General features: G+C 51.9%; 4 protein-coding genes across 4 annotated transcripts; 2 read left to right on the forward strand and 2 right to left on the reverse strand.

Moving 5' to 3' along the window:
* Positions 1-60: 60 nt before the first annotated feature.
* SAPIO_CDS0944 (uncharacterized protein) lies at positions 61-3747 on the reverse strand (the record flags this gene model as incomplete). Its single annotated transcript, XM_016783620.1, has 7 exons — positions 61-234; positions 328-782; positions 1274-1576; positions 1653-2201; positions 2290-2326; positions 3070-3089; positions 3378-3747. 7 exons carry the CDS (start codon positions 3745-3747, stop codon positions 61-63), a joined length of 1908 nt encoding a protein of 635 aa, XP_016645894.1.
* Positions 3748-4583: 836 nt separating this feature from the next.
* SAPIO_CDS0945 (Cell division control protein 10) lies at positions 4584-5809 on the forward strand (the record flags this gene model as incomplete). The annotated part of the gene is made up of 3 exons (XM_016783621.1): positions 4584-4695; positions 4835-5397; positions 5480-5809. The coding sequence occupies 3 exons, from the start codon at positions 4584-4586 to the stop codon at positions 5807-5809; spliced, it is 1005 nt and encodes a 334-aa protein (XP_016645895.1).
* Positions 5810-6644: 835 nt separating this feature from the next.
* Positions 6645-7583, reverse strand: SAPIO_CDS0946 (Guanylate kinase; the record flags this gene model as incomplete). The annotated part of the gene is made up of 3 exons (XM_016783622.1): positions 6645-6899; positions 7038-7357; positions 7484-7583. The coding sequence occupies 3 exons, from the start codon at positions 7581-7583 to the stop codon at positions 6645-6647; spliced, it is 675 nt and encodes a 224-aa protein (XP_016645896.1).
* A 4012-nt stretch (positions 7584-11595) lies between these two features.
* On the forward strand, positions 11596-13416 carry SAPIO_CDS0947 (uncharacterized protein; the record flags this gene model as incomplete). Its single annotated transcript, XM_016783623.1, has 3 exons — positions 11596-11601; positions 11897-12205; positions 12304-13416. The coding sequence occupies 3 exons, from the start codon at positions 11596-11598 to the stop codon at positions 13414-13416; spliced, it is 1428 nt and encodes a 475-aa protein (XP_016645897.1).
* Between the last annotated feature and the right edge of the window lie 197 nt (positions 13417-13613).

Consider the following 13613-nt stretch of genomic DNA (forward strand, 5'->3'; position numbering starts at 1 on the left):
TAACACCGTTTCCACCTATCATCACAAAATCAGGACTGCCGTAAAGCAGAGTAAAGCAGCTCACGCCCCAGCGGCAATGTGGCTCATGATTTCATCCATCGACGACACCTCTGTGTTAGCCTTGGGATGCTTCTTGTGTTCTTTCATAAGAACAGCGAGGACCTCGATCGGAGGGTTAAGACCAAGCCTTTCCGCCCGCTTCCAGCGCTTGGTGCGGTCGATGCCAATGCTCGGCTAGAGAAAGTCAGCCCCTGGAATGCGATGTCGACTTGCGCATTACCCAACAAACCACAACACAGAAAACGAATGAACGGAAATATTACTTACTCCATACTGTGATGAAACGTCAAAATATCGCAAAATCTTCTCGTGAACAGTCAAGTCCTCCTGATGCACCGGCATCGCGAGCCTAGCACTCATAATTCCAGACCAATACTTTTTAATCTCAGCATCCGTCATCTTCTCCGCCAACGCCTCGAACTCGTCACTCTCCGCTTCCGCCGGTTCGGGAGCAGCACTAACTTGTTCAACGACATGTTCGCCTTCCTTGGGGGTCTCCTCTTCCCCCTCTTCGACGGGAGTCTCTTCGACCTCCTCTTCTTCTTCCTCCTCTTTGGAGGGGGTTCTCACCTCCGCCTTCTTGGGGGTGGTGGGTTCGGCGAGTGCGGCTTTCTTCACATCCTTGGGGACGGCCTTCGTTACGCGACTGGCAAAGCTAATGGTCGATTGACCCTTTTCGGGGCCGGGTCTGGCTCGACTGCCGCCTGTTGATCGTCGGGTGACTGGCATTGTGAATTGATGTGAATGATGTCAAGGAAGAGGGGTAGCGAAAATCGGCTGAGTGAAGGAGTATTAATGATTTGAGAATAAGAGCGTGTGATGCCACAATATTCTAGGTCGGGAAGTGCTCCGTAAGTATGGAATCTGCTCAATTCTTAGAGTATATCCCAGATATTTCGATAAGGTTGAGGTTTCAATTCATTTCATTCACCTCGATTCGGAGATGGTCGTAAGACGGACAAATGAGATCAAGGCAATTTTGGCGGGGCAACGCGAGCCTGGAGCGAGGTCACGTGAATTCCATCATCTCACTGATCTTGACGAGGCAGTGTTCAGCTTCCTTCAAGACTGGATGGATGAAATGTGCAGAATTTTGTCTATTCCGAACGAATTAAACCCAGGATATCTCATTCCAGCGTCTTCACCTAAATTCCTGTAGCCTCCCTGTAGAACGAAAGGCTCCGGTTGGACCCCGCCGTACAAAAGAACTCACTCCTACCCGTTTTTGGCAACCACTTCACAGACCACAGCGGCTTATCCGTCTCACTATGGGTGGCGACGCAGACCTTCCGTTCAACAGACCAGACCTTGGCCTTGCCATCCATGGCGCCACTGAGAAGAAACTCGCCGCTGTCATTCCAGTCGACGGACGTTACCCACGCGGAATGGCCCGTGAGGTTGCCAACATGTTCGCCGTGTTGCATGTCGTAGAGGGCTATGACGGCGGAATCTCCCGCAGCTGCGAGTCTTGTAGAGCCAGGCGAGAAGGCGACGGTCCGGATCGCGTTCGCTAGACCTAGGCTAAGTTAGCCAATCTGCACACACCCCGCCGAAAGCAGAGCTCTCTATTCGAAGAGGGATAGGAGACGTACCTGTTAATGAATATACAAGTCTTCCTGTATCGTTGTTGAAAACGTAGACGGTGCCATTCTGATGTCCACTGGCAGTGTACTTGCCATTACCGCTCAAATCCACACACATTCCAAAGCTACCCGAGTTCCCACTGCCCGTCTCGTACTCTCGAATAATCTTGGGGCTATTCTTATCAAATACGTCCCAGACTATGACCTTGCCATCCCTGGTCGTGGTAGCCAGGTACTGGCCGTTCTCGTTGAGAGCGATAGCCCATATCGATGCGTCCTTCACGGCGCCCTTCGGGATCTCGGAGTGTGTGGTCCACTCACTAGAGTCGGGGTCGAGACTCCATACTTTAATCTCACCACCAAACCCGGCGCTCGCGGCCACTTTGCCGTTGCGGGATGTGCAGAGGTGATGACAGCCTAATGGGTGGGCGGCGCTGATGGTTTGGGTGAGTGAGAAGGTAGGTGTGGTGGTTTCGTGGACGTTGATGCTGGAGGAGCCGCTTGCTGAGAGGATGGCCTTGGGAGTTGCCGCAAGGGCGAATATGTCGGTAAGGTGTGCTGGGAATGGTCAGCGATGCGATGAAGAGCAGGGTACGCTTCGCTTCAGGTAGTGGAGTGGGGAGTTAGGCTGATCATTGATGCTTACCATTGTCCACAGTATGGACGGTGAGATATTGTTTTGACTGAATATAAATTAGCGACGATTAATTCTGAAATTTTTGGTAAGATCAGGGGATAAATACCATGACTGCACGTATTCGCCTGGGTGCGTCGAAGGTGATGAGCACAGGATGAAGTTGGCGATGTGTGAGAGTGTTCAGATGAATGGACGTTGAAATGTCAATTCATGGTGGGGTTAATATTGATCTGGCTCCCCCAAAGCTTACCCCGACACCTCAATTGTTCTGGCGCGTTTCCCCAACCGCCGTACCTCTACGGACACACACCTGATTTGCATTATTCTCTTCTTTCTAGGCCTTTATCAATTAATGTAATTATTCAGCGCAACAGGCGAGGAAGCCTTCTGTTGCGACCCTCTTGCCGGATCAAATCACAAGCAGCGGAGAAGCCCATCAAGGACTGGAGAAGGATCCGACTCATACGGCTCCTATCGCACAAGTCATCAATCTCAGAGAAGACGCCTGTTGCGGAGTCCGAGGGGATGGACCTACGAGCAAAAACAGCCCACGCATCGGAGCAGTGCGGACTCTTCGCCGTGGCTCTTGTGTCTCTTGACGACGCCCAAACTTATAGGATGATAATGGAGAATGGACGTTCAAGTTAGGCATGATATCAACATATCAACACCATCCTTCACATCATTCCCACTTATAACTTCCAAATTCCTTAAAATCATTTCCAACAACCGCGTACTGTGTATGGCTCTCTTGTCAATATGGTGCGCAACCGGACGAACTGCTCTTACACCATCAATATCATCCACGCCTGGAAAAGCACCGATGTATGACACAATAGAGCAGTATACTGAGAGGCAAAAGAGATAGTGTTACATTGATTATATGCCCAAAACGCCAATGATGTACACCAGTGTCTACAATGGGGAAGTGATGCGGGATCAACATCTATACACAAGAGCTTCGGCGGGCTCTGATCCTCCACATAACACCCTCAAACAAACTTCCCAGACGAGTTATCTTCCTTCCATACTTGATGTATCCCTGGGAGATGTTAGTTGGCTGTTCTACGCAAAGATTCCAAGGGATATTCACATACTCTCCATGCAATGAGGGCACAGTCGGTGCATGCGCTTCGTCTGACCACACCCCGGACACCTGCACAGCGAATTGACGTCCTTCAACGCCTTGCCGGCCATCTGCCGGTGTCTCTTCTTCGAGTGGGATGTCTTCTTCTTGGGGACGGCACGAAGGATGGACTCCCATATGTCGCCGAGTAACGAGGGTAGGCTGAGCTGGATGCCAGGAATACCCATGGAGAGGGAAGGGAGGAGAGGGTGGGTGACCTCGTGGGAGTAGACGGTGGCCCATCGGGACGAGGCGAGTATTATCGGGGCCGAGACTCGAGGGAGAAGCATGGACGCGAGGCCCGGGGCCATACGCAGTTGATGCGCCGCTGCGACAGCCATGGTTGTGTAGATATACCCTTGATGACGTTCGAAATGGCGATGGAAGGCGAAGAATTGCAGCGGACCGGAGGGTCGTGTTCCTTGCACCGCCTGATTAAACTTCGAATGAGCTTGGCTTTCGACTTCGGCGATGGTTTGGTAGGAAGGGTTTCGCTACGACGCTCGTATCCTCGAGGATACTGGCTTTGATGGCAAGCTTGATACTGCTCGATCATAGCATCCTCACTTTTCACGCCATGGGCTCAAAATTATTTCCACACCCGAACTTCATCCGACGGTACCTGGGTACTTGATACTTAGTACTTCTCTGGGGTACCTCAATACTTTCCGTAGAATTGCGATCCAGGAGAAGGAGCCAATCATTGAGCAACATGCGCACAGACCAGAGGCAGACCAATTGGCAGTTGCGACTGGGTCCATTTCCCCCTTTCCCTTTCCCTAGCCCCCCTGGCTCTGGGCTGCCAATCCCCAGCCCAAATAACAGGCTGGAAAATTATTGCAGGTGGCAGGTGCGCTCTACTAAATGAATCTCCTAATCGTACGGACCAGCAGTAAAAAGTATCATTTTCTAACCGTTGAAACAAACTCTCTCGGCCCCCCGTCCATCTGATCTACCTCTTTTTGCTGTCCTCACGGTATCTGCCCATCTCCAGCTCATACTGCTGTAACACTTGTTTGGCAATTGCAGCCTTTCCCCATAAGATAACTTCATCGTCAGCTTCCTGTAATATCGAGCCCGCGTCTCTCTGAACCTGTTAACCTTATCTCCCCTGACCGACAAACACGCCCCCTTCTCTCAATTCGTTTCGCACCGGGACGGACTCCGAATAGCAACAATGGCCTCCACAACCATCTACCCCAAGAGCCATGTCGGTTTTGACAGCATCACATCCCAGATCGAGCGCAAGCTCTTGAAACGTGGTTTCCAGTTCAACGTCATCTGCGTTGGTATGGCTTCATTCCCTTGGTCCCTGACTGGTGTCGTGTACTAGCCACGTTCGCGTTGCCATCGATCATCGACCTACCTCAAGCTACCATCATCCTGCCCTCATCGATCAGGTTACTAACTACTTCGTTCTACGTTTAGGCCAGACTGGTCTCGGAAAGTCCACTCTCATCAACACCATGTTCGCGTCTCACCTCATTGACTCCAAGGGACGCATGCTCCCCGACGAGCCCGTCCGAACCACCACCGAGATCCACTCCGTGTCCCACATTATTGAGGAGAACGGTGTGCGCCTCCGACTTAACATTGTTGACACTCCCGGATACGGCGATCTCGTTAACAACGACCGCTGCTGGGATCCCATCGTCAAGTATATCAAGGACCAGCACTCCGCCTACCTCCGCAAGGAGCTCACCGCCCAGCGTGAACGATACATCCAGGACACCCGTATCCACTGCTGTCTTTTCTTCATTCAGCCCTCTGGCCACTCGCTCAAGCCTATTGATATCGTTGTCTTGAAGAAGCTTTCCGATGTCGTCAACGTTGTCCCCGTCATTGCCAAGTCCGACAGCTTGACACTCGAGGAGCGCCAGGAGTTCAAGGAGCGCATCAAGGAGGAGTTTGCCTTCCACAACCTGAAGATGTACCCCTATGACAACGAGGAGTTTGATGATGAGGAGCGTGCCATGAACGCCCAGATCAAGGTAGGTTAAAACATTGTCGGCGCAAACGAGCCCATCGAATGAGGAGTTGGAAGAGGTCAATTTCTAACTCGAACCTTTGCAGAGCCTTATCCCCTTCGCCGTTGTCGGTTCCGAGAAGTCCATTATTGTCAACGGCAAGCAGGTTAGGGGCCGACAGAACCGATGGGGCGTTATCAATGTCGAGGATGAGAACCACTGCGAATTCGTCTACCTCCGCAACTTCCTCCTCCGCACGCACCTCCAGGATCTCATCGAGACCACTTCTCAGATCCACTACGAGACCTTCCGTGCCAAGCAGCTGCTTGCCCTCAAGGAGAACTCGGCGCATAGCGCTGGTAGCCGGCCAATCAGCCCGGCGGCTGATCGTGAGCTCAGCCGGAACTCACAACGGATGACAATGAACGGGTACTAAGTTCGACGCACAGTTTGATTTTCACCAACTCCTTCCCGGCCTTGAAAGGTCACCGGAGTTGAGGGTTACATTGATGTCGGCCATCTGCCCTTATGAACCCTTGATTCAGCTGTCATGGTTTTTATAGCGAAGCGAACCCTTCCCGAGAACAAAAATTTCATCGATTCTACGATATACCTGCCGCCTTATTTCACGCTAACCCGTGGAAGAGACTTTGGGAAACGGCAAAAAAAAAATCCAGGATGATCACCGGTGTCTTATGTCCTGGCGCTGGTGAGGTATCGAATGGGTATAGAGTCTAATTGGAGGAGCTAGTTGTGGCCTCGATCATTCTTGTTGGGCGTCTGAAGGTTTTCTTTTTGGATTCGCACTTCGAATGAAACGAGGTGCCTCTCTCCCATGCGCCCTCTCTTGTTTTGTTACTTTGTTATCCCCCCGAGTCCCAAGGTTCTTCTGCGTTTCTTCTTTTTTTTTTTCTTTATTTGGTTTTCCTGTCCCTTATTACGAAGGAGAGGCTGCTCGCTATTTTTCTTATGTTTTAATTATTTCGGTTACCCCCCCGTGCTCTAATCCAGAGTCCGCTTCGATACCTAGTCAACGCAGTAACTTTTTTTCCTTGTTTTTATTAAAAAGAATATGCAAGCGCTCTCTAGTATAAAGTGACTGTCTATCTGCTTTGAACCGAAGGAGTCTTGACAATGTAAGCATTTGTTCTCGTGTTATCCCTTGTAGATTCCCACGTCGCCTCGCTTTTTCCCGGTGTATAATCGAACCAGGTGTAATATCGAAAACCCAAAATGCGGCCACCATTTTGTCTATATTTTTATATACCCTTCTACGCCGACTTGTAGATGAAGTCATCGAGCTGCTTGTAAGCTGTCTCGAGATCGTCGTTGACGATGATAATGTCATGTACGCCGGGAGTCTTGGAGTACTCGAGCTCGCGCTTCGCCTGGGTGAGGCGCTTCTGCACGCTCTCCTCGGTCTCGGTGCCGCGGCCGCGGAGGCGCTTCTCGAGGATTTCTTCGGAGGGGGGCGCGACGAAGACGTAGCGGGCGGGAATGTCGGAGTTTTTGATTTGCTTGACGCCCTGTTGCGTGGAGTGGCCATTAGCTTTTTTTCTCTTCGACGGACCATGTCGTAGTCGTAGATGGTAGCTGAAAAAAAAAAAAGGGGGGGGGAGAGAGAGAGGAGAAGAGGAAGAAGAAAAGAAGCTATAATAACATACCTCCATCTCAATATCCAAAACCACAACCTTACCCTTCGCGCTCTGCTCCTCAATGGTCATCTTACTCGTCCCATACCGGTTCCCACTAAACTTGGCATGCTCGACGAAGCCGTTGGCGTCGATGAGGTCCTCAAAGTCCTTCATGGGGACGAAGTGGTAGTGGACGCCATGGACCTCGCCGGAGCGGGGATCCCGCGTGGTGTGGGAGACGGAGAAGGCGAAGACGTCCGGGTGGCGGGAGAAGAGGAGCTGGAGGAGGGTGCCTTTGCCGACGCCCGAGGGGCCGGAGACGACGATGGGGCGGGTGTCGGTGGGGAGTTCTGAGGTTGTCGGTTTTTGTGGTTAGCATTGAAGTCGGCGGGGAACGGTATGGTCTTCCTTTGGCGGCTTGATTGAGGTGGTTGGCGGTTTCGCGGGATCATGGTTGGGGGTTTCGAAAAGCTTACTAGACATGTTGGAGAAGGGACGGGTTAAACCTTTGGGGATCGTCTGCAAGCCGGCGCGGGAGAGGGCGGTGAAGAAAAGGCGAGAGGAGCGGAGGGGCATAAAGGATGGGTTGGGGGTTTTGAGATTTGATGTTGCGCGGGTGGGATTTGCGATTTGCGAGCGGTTTGGACCGATGATGTAAAGAGTTCTGAGGTAACACCAGCAGTTTGAACCTTCAGGCAGAACTTCAGAAGTGAGTGAATTGGCGTTTGGTGGGGAAGGCGGCTGCTGATGTGGTTCAATCAAGGTTCTCTCGACGACAGACGTCAAGTCTTGGTGCCTGCCAGCGTTTCTCAGGGCCAATTGGCAGCTGAAGTGCTCTTAGTGGCATGGCAAATGCAGACTAAACTTTAGCCATCAATGATCCCACTCCGCGTTCATATTTTCCGCCATCTGATTCTCGGCTCCTGATCCTGATTTCAACATACCCATAAGGGGGCATGTGAATGTGTCTACTTTGTATCCTGTCGACTCAAGACTGCCGTTTATAGGTTGTGTACTATAATAAACTTTACCTTTGCAATGGTGATTGACCGGTAGGGGCTTCCAACTTCTTCCCCATCTTCGTTGCTCCTTCCACATTTGATATCTCCGGTCCTCCACTGCTCTCCATTGCTTGCTCCTCCAACTCGGTGTAGGCAACCGTTCAACCCTTTTAGAGTCATTATATAATTATGCAGACTTGGCATACGCCAATCATGCGGCGCGAGAACAGTACCCAGCGGAGTGATGAGGGAAAGTCCCACAATACTGGACCGGGAAGGGCCCTCGACACCAGCGCCAGCTCGACCACGCAGCAAACTCCAGCAAACATGCATTCTTCGCAACCCCGGAAAACTCCGAATGAACCATCTAATTCCACTGGAAATATGATGAGTTCGGATGATCCCAGTTCTATACTAGATGTAATGGCTAGCATGTTCGGGCAAAACCCCGATGCATCTCCAGCCCAGCCGCGAGCACCCAATAGCAATAGTGTTTTGCAGACATCAGGTATACCAGGGCTTTCACAAATGATCTTTGATGAGAATTTCAGAGAGGCTGCGTCGAGGATCGAATGATTTGGGCTTTCGTTACTGCGATCGATAAGATCGAAAAAGGAGAGAGATAAGTATGCAAAGAATGGGGGGGAGGGAAGTGGACAAATTGTGCCTGTAAACTCCTTGGAGAGCTGGAATATCGGCGAGGCCGCTTCCGAACCGATGGCGTCGACCGGCCGCTTCGTATCACGCTTGTCAGGTGTCGCGATGGGCTTCGAATAAGAAAAGCATTGCTAATGAGTATCTATGGGCAATGGTCCTCCTGCCAGAGCGAAGGGTTCTTCTCTACTAAGAGTCGTCTGATGTAAAGGTTATGAAATATGTCAGGAGAAAGCAATGAACCATTCTATCCATTTCTCTAGATCTCAGGAAGTCCTTCCTCTCAAATCCCGTCTCACGGCATCACCATCACCATCACAGGCGCCCATTCCCAAGGAGGCACGGACCTTGATCCTGATCCATTTCCCAGTCAAGTCTTCAAAAGGTCTACTATAATATTCCTGGGTCCATGATCACAGTGGTAACAGAGAAACCTAGAACAATCCAGGTTGGACTAGCCAGACTCGATGACGGACTCGAGAACAGCCGGGGCGCGGAGCTGAAACTCCTCACCTCCAGTCAACACGACGGACAATACTCACCGTTCATAAGAGCCATCGGATACGGAATCGAGTACATGCGGCCATACCCGTAGGAAAACTCGGAACCCGTCCGCTCTTCCCTAGATAAGCCTTGCGAGTGCCAGATTAGTAGTTTGGCCGGCGACGACAAGCGAATCCCTGGTGTTGCATGCCTCTATTCTTGGTTCTTTGGGAGAAGCTTCTGAGGACTTGGGTCCTCGTTAAAGTGGAGAGAAGTGATGTAGAGATCAGAGATATTCTGGCCAACGATGCTAGAGATATACTGCTGCCACACCATACTGCTAGTTCCGCAAATATCTGCAATCCGAAAAGCATGGTACTCTTTCGGATCTTAGTCCGTTCCATGCTCCTAAGAGATCACTTGCGTCATAACCGTTCTAAGTTTGGCTCTCAGACGATACCGCTCGGGCTGGTGCCGGGTCAGACGCGGCTCGGAATCAGCGTACGGTAACGTCCTCCCAAGACGGTTGTTGTCGAGGATAGGTTTTCGGGAGATGAGGCTTTGGTCACCGAAAAGCTAAGAGTCATCATTGATCGGTTGAAACACTTTGTTGGCGGGGCGGCTTCTTAAAACTATTGTTTTATCCATGAGGATGTGAGGCAACTGGTTAATGAGGCGAAGGAGACGGCCGTTCAGGGACGGGCCCGAGGCCAAAGACTGTTTGTTTGTGAGGAGGAGAGTAATATACCATTGTTAGGACCTGCTTGCCCATTTGGCGTTGGTGACAAGCGATTGCTCGGTGAATCGGGTGGCAGCAACCGATATCCTGTTCAACGTGATTCCCGGAAAGGCATTTGTATCCCAGCTTATCCTCCTTCCTTTCTGGCCGGATGATGAATATATCCAACGCTCGAGTTCCTACGAGTTCCTATTAAGCATTCTTGTCGTTTCTGCGGTGAAATTGCGAGCCTTCCGGGTTGACTAACTACGAGAGACAAACGTCTAGATGCGACAGCACACGAGCATGAGCGTGTGATTGTTCTCTGGGATATGATCTTACAAAAGGTTGATTACCACGGCCAAGACACCAACGGGGCGACCTAGGCAGCCTGGGTTGTCGCAACTGTGATCCCACGGATTAGAGCTAGATGAATGTCTTCTCTTTGTGACAACTCTTGTTGTCTTCAGCCGAGGAAGTGCATTCTTAAATGAAATTATATGCAGTTTACTACAAAGTTTTAGGTATCAGCCACTCGTTCAATTCAGCCGACGTCAGCACCGTCGAAACGTTTTTGGAAGTTTGGAACCCGGATTGCTGGAAATGGAATAAAACTGTCTGCCAGCCGTTGAAAGTTCCCCAGACAGTTCGAGGAGACACTCAACGGTTGCACCGCCACTGCTGCCATACTGCAGCTAATTTGGCGTGTAATTTAAAATGATGACGGGTACCTTGCCTGGCTCTAAGCTTAGCGGCACATCCATATGCAAAGTAACTGTGTCTTGAGGCACAGAAATCTCGTATTATCTGACGACCGGAGCACGGCCGAGGATGGTATCGAATATCGAAATCTCGTGTTCTCAGTTTTCCAAATCGAATGCCAGTTTTGGCGTGGTTGAGGGAAAATCCCATCCACGTGGTGGACCCGAGATCTTCCCCATGACCATGCTTTGTGTGCATCGGAGAATGTGTCTTGGTCTTGGTGTTCGGCCTATTATTTCCTCTGATGCGGGTTGAAACATGAAAATAATAGGAGGTTCCGCAGCAAATGTCGCATCAAGTCCGCTAAAACCCATTTGCGAGACTGCAATTGGCGACCGAAACAGCGCTCCTCTCCTGAACGGTAGCTCTCGTGCTTGGTTGAACTGGGGTGCCGGCACTGCCCAGGGGTCTTGCATGCCCCTTGGCGTTCCAACTGCCTAATTGCGCTCTGGGCGAGAGTAACCAAAAAGCGCATGATCGAATATTATAGGCCTCTCCCGTACTATGACGGTGAAGAGAGCAGAGGGGCAGGCTCCGTTCCTGGCTCCATTGACCACTCTGCTGGCTTGGCTGCCCCCCCGTTTCCCCTTTCCGGGCTTTTTCCCCTTGGCCTTGATTTTTCCCGTCCTGTCGTGTCTTTTTGTCCATTATCACATCGTGCCTTCCGTCCGTTCTGTGTAACGACTTCGTGTTTTTCCCTCCCTCGCCCACTCTAGACGCTCCTTCCTTTTAATATTCGAGTCGCTCCTTACTCTTTGTCTGTCATTTCGAAATTCCCCTCATTCTTTGTGATTACCCGCGTAGTCCGTCCCTTCCTTCATTATTCCTTCTCTGTCACTCCCTCGAGATTTTTGAGACATCACCCAACTCTCGCCTTTTTCGCGGTAGATCCCGTCGGTGAGATCGGTCAACAAACGGCACACGCAGACCAACGAAACATTGAAACGCCGGTGCGAGAGATATTATAGCAATGCATGTAAGTCGATCAGGATCGAAATTATCACGGTGGTTAAAAAATCCCCCGGGTGGAAGTTTCATCTAAGTCAAATTGTCGCGCCACGACGGATCGCGCATACGGAGAGAGCCTTTCCTACTCTTCCGAGGCACTTGTGGCTTGCATGATCTCCCGCGAACGAGTTCCTTTCCCTCGACGCCGCAGAGATTGCTAACAATTCTTTCCGGCGCGGGACACCGACCTCCAAATTCACTTCCATCGCTCGTCTCGATCTTATGCCCCATCGCTAACCATGCGTCTTTCGCTCTGAATCTAGCTCCCTAGCACCCTCGGCTTCCTCGCCGCCATCGCGGCCCCCTTGGCAGCTGCCGTCGATCCCCTCGAGGTCCAAGGCCGGTACTTCGTCAACCCCAAGAGCGGCAACCGATTCCAGATCATTGGTATTGACTACCAGCCCGGTGGTGCTGCTGGCTATGACCCGTCCAAAGGCAAGGACCCCCTCAGCGACAAGGACCACTGTCTTCGCGATGCCGCCCTCATGCAGGTCCTTGGTGTCAACACTATCCGAGTCTACAACCTTGACCCCAACTTGAACCACGACGACTGCGCTAGCATCTTCAATGCTGTAAGTGTCTAAGCACCATGACTCCGAGCGTCCCGGCTCTCGCCCTGGGTCTCGCCAGAACAATTGACAGCGTTGCTAACCCTCGACTTAACCTGTAGGCGGGTATGTACATGATCATCGACGTCAACTCGCCCCTCCCCGGCGAAGCCCTGACCTCGTACAACCCCTGGGAGAGCTACCACGAGGGCTACCTCAACCGCACCTTCGCCATCGTCGAGGCCTTCAAGAGCTACCCCAACACCCTGCTCTTCTTCTCCGGCAACGAAGTCATCGACCGCCCCGAGTCCGCCGAGTTCGGTCCCCGCTACATCCGCGCCGTCACCCGCGACCTGAAGAACTACATCAAGAAGCACTCGCAGCGCTACATCCCCGTCGGCTACTCCGCCGCCGACGTCCGCGACATCCTCTGGGATTCGTGGAACTACTTCACCTGCCGCATCAAGGGCGAGAAGGACGACGAGTCGCGCGCCGACGTCTTCGGTCTCAACTCGTACAGCTGGTGCGGTGATGCCACCTTCGAGTCGTCCACCTTCAAGGACCTCGTCGACGGCTTCAAGGACACCTCCGTCCCCATCTTCTTCTCCGAGTTCGGCTGCAACGAGGTCACCCCTCGTCTCTTCACCGAGATCGCCGCCATCTACGGCGACAAGATGACGGGCGTCTTCTCGGGTGGTATGGTTTACGAGTACACCCAGGAGGAGAACAACTACGGCCTCGTCGAGCTCGACAGCGATGGCAACGCCAAGCTCCTCCAGGACTACAACACCCTCGCCAAGCAGTACGCCGCTCTCGACTTCGACGCCCTCTACTCCCAGAAGCCCGGGAGCGACACCCCCGACCCGGTCACCTGCGACGCCAAGCTCATCACCCAGAAGGGCTTCGACAAGAACTTCACCATCCCCGAGATGCCCCACGATAACTCCGCGAAGATCCTCAGCGCTGGCGTCAAGCCCGCTCCCTCCGGCAAGATCGTCCCCGTCACCGACCTTGCTACCCCTCACAAAGTTGTTGATGTCGACGGCAAAGAGCTCTCTGGCGTCGCTATCAAGGCCGTTGCCGATAATGGCTGGAACCGCCCTGGTGTCAACACTGCTTTCGAGATCGGTGCCGCCGCTGCTGGTGGTAACAGCACTAGTAAGGAGGATGCTGGTGCTTTCCTTCGACCTACCGTCCTTGCTCTTGCTCTTCCTCTCTTTGCTTACCTCGTGTAAGTTTTGAAGGGGGATGGTTTTTTTTCGGGGGCGAAATTGGAAAGCTGTTAGTGAGGATGATGGTTTTTTTCGTTTAATACTTCCCGCTTGTTCCGTTTTGTCTTCTCATTGGATCGTGTTTTGCCGTTATGTCAAAGGTTTTTTCTGTAAAAAGAAAAAGCCAAGAGGAGATGGATGATTTCCGCATCATGAAACTC

Source organism: Scedosporium apiospermum (genome assembly GCF_000732125.1).
Source record: "Scedosporium apiospermum strain IHEM 14462 chromosome Unknown SEQ_SAPIO_0044, whole genome shotgun sequence".
In the NCBI taxonomy this organism is placed as follows: domain Eukaryota; kingdom Fungi; phylum Ascomycota; class Sordariomycetes; order Microascales; family Microascaceae; genus Scedosporium; species Scedosporium apiospermum.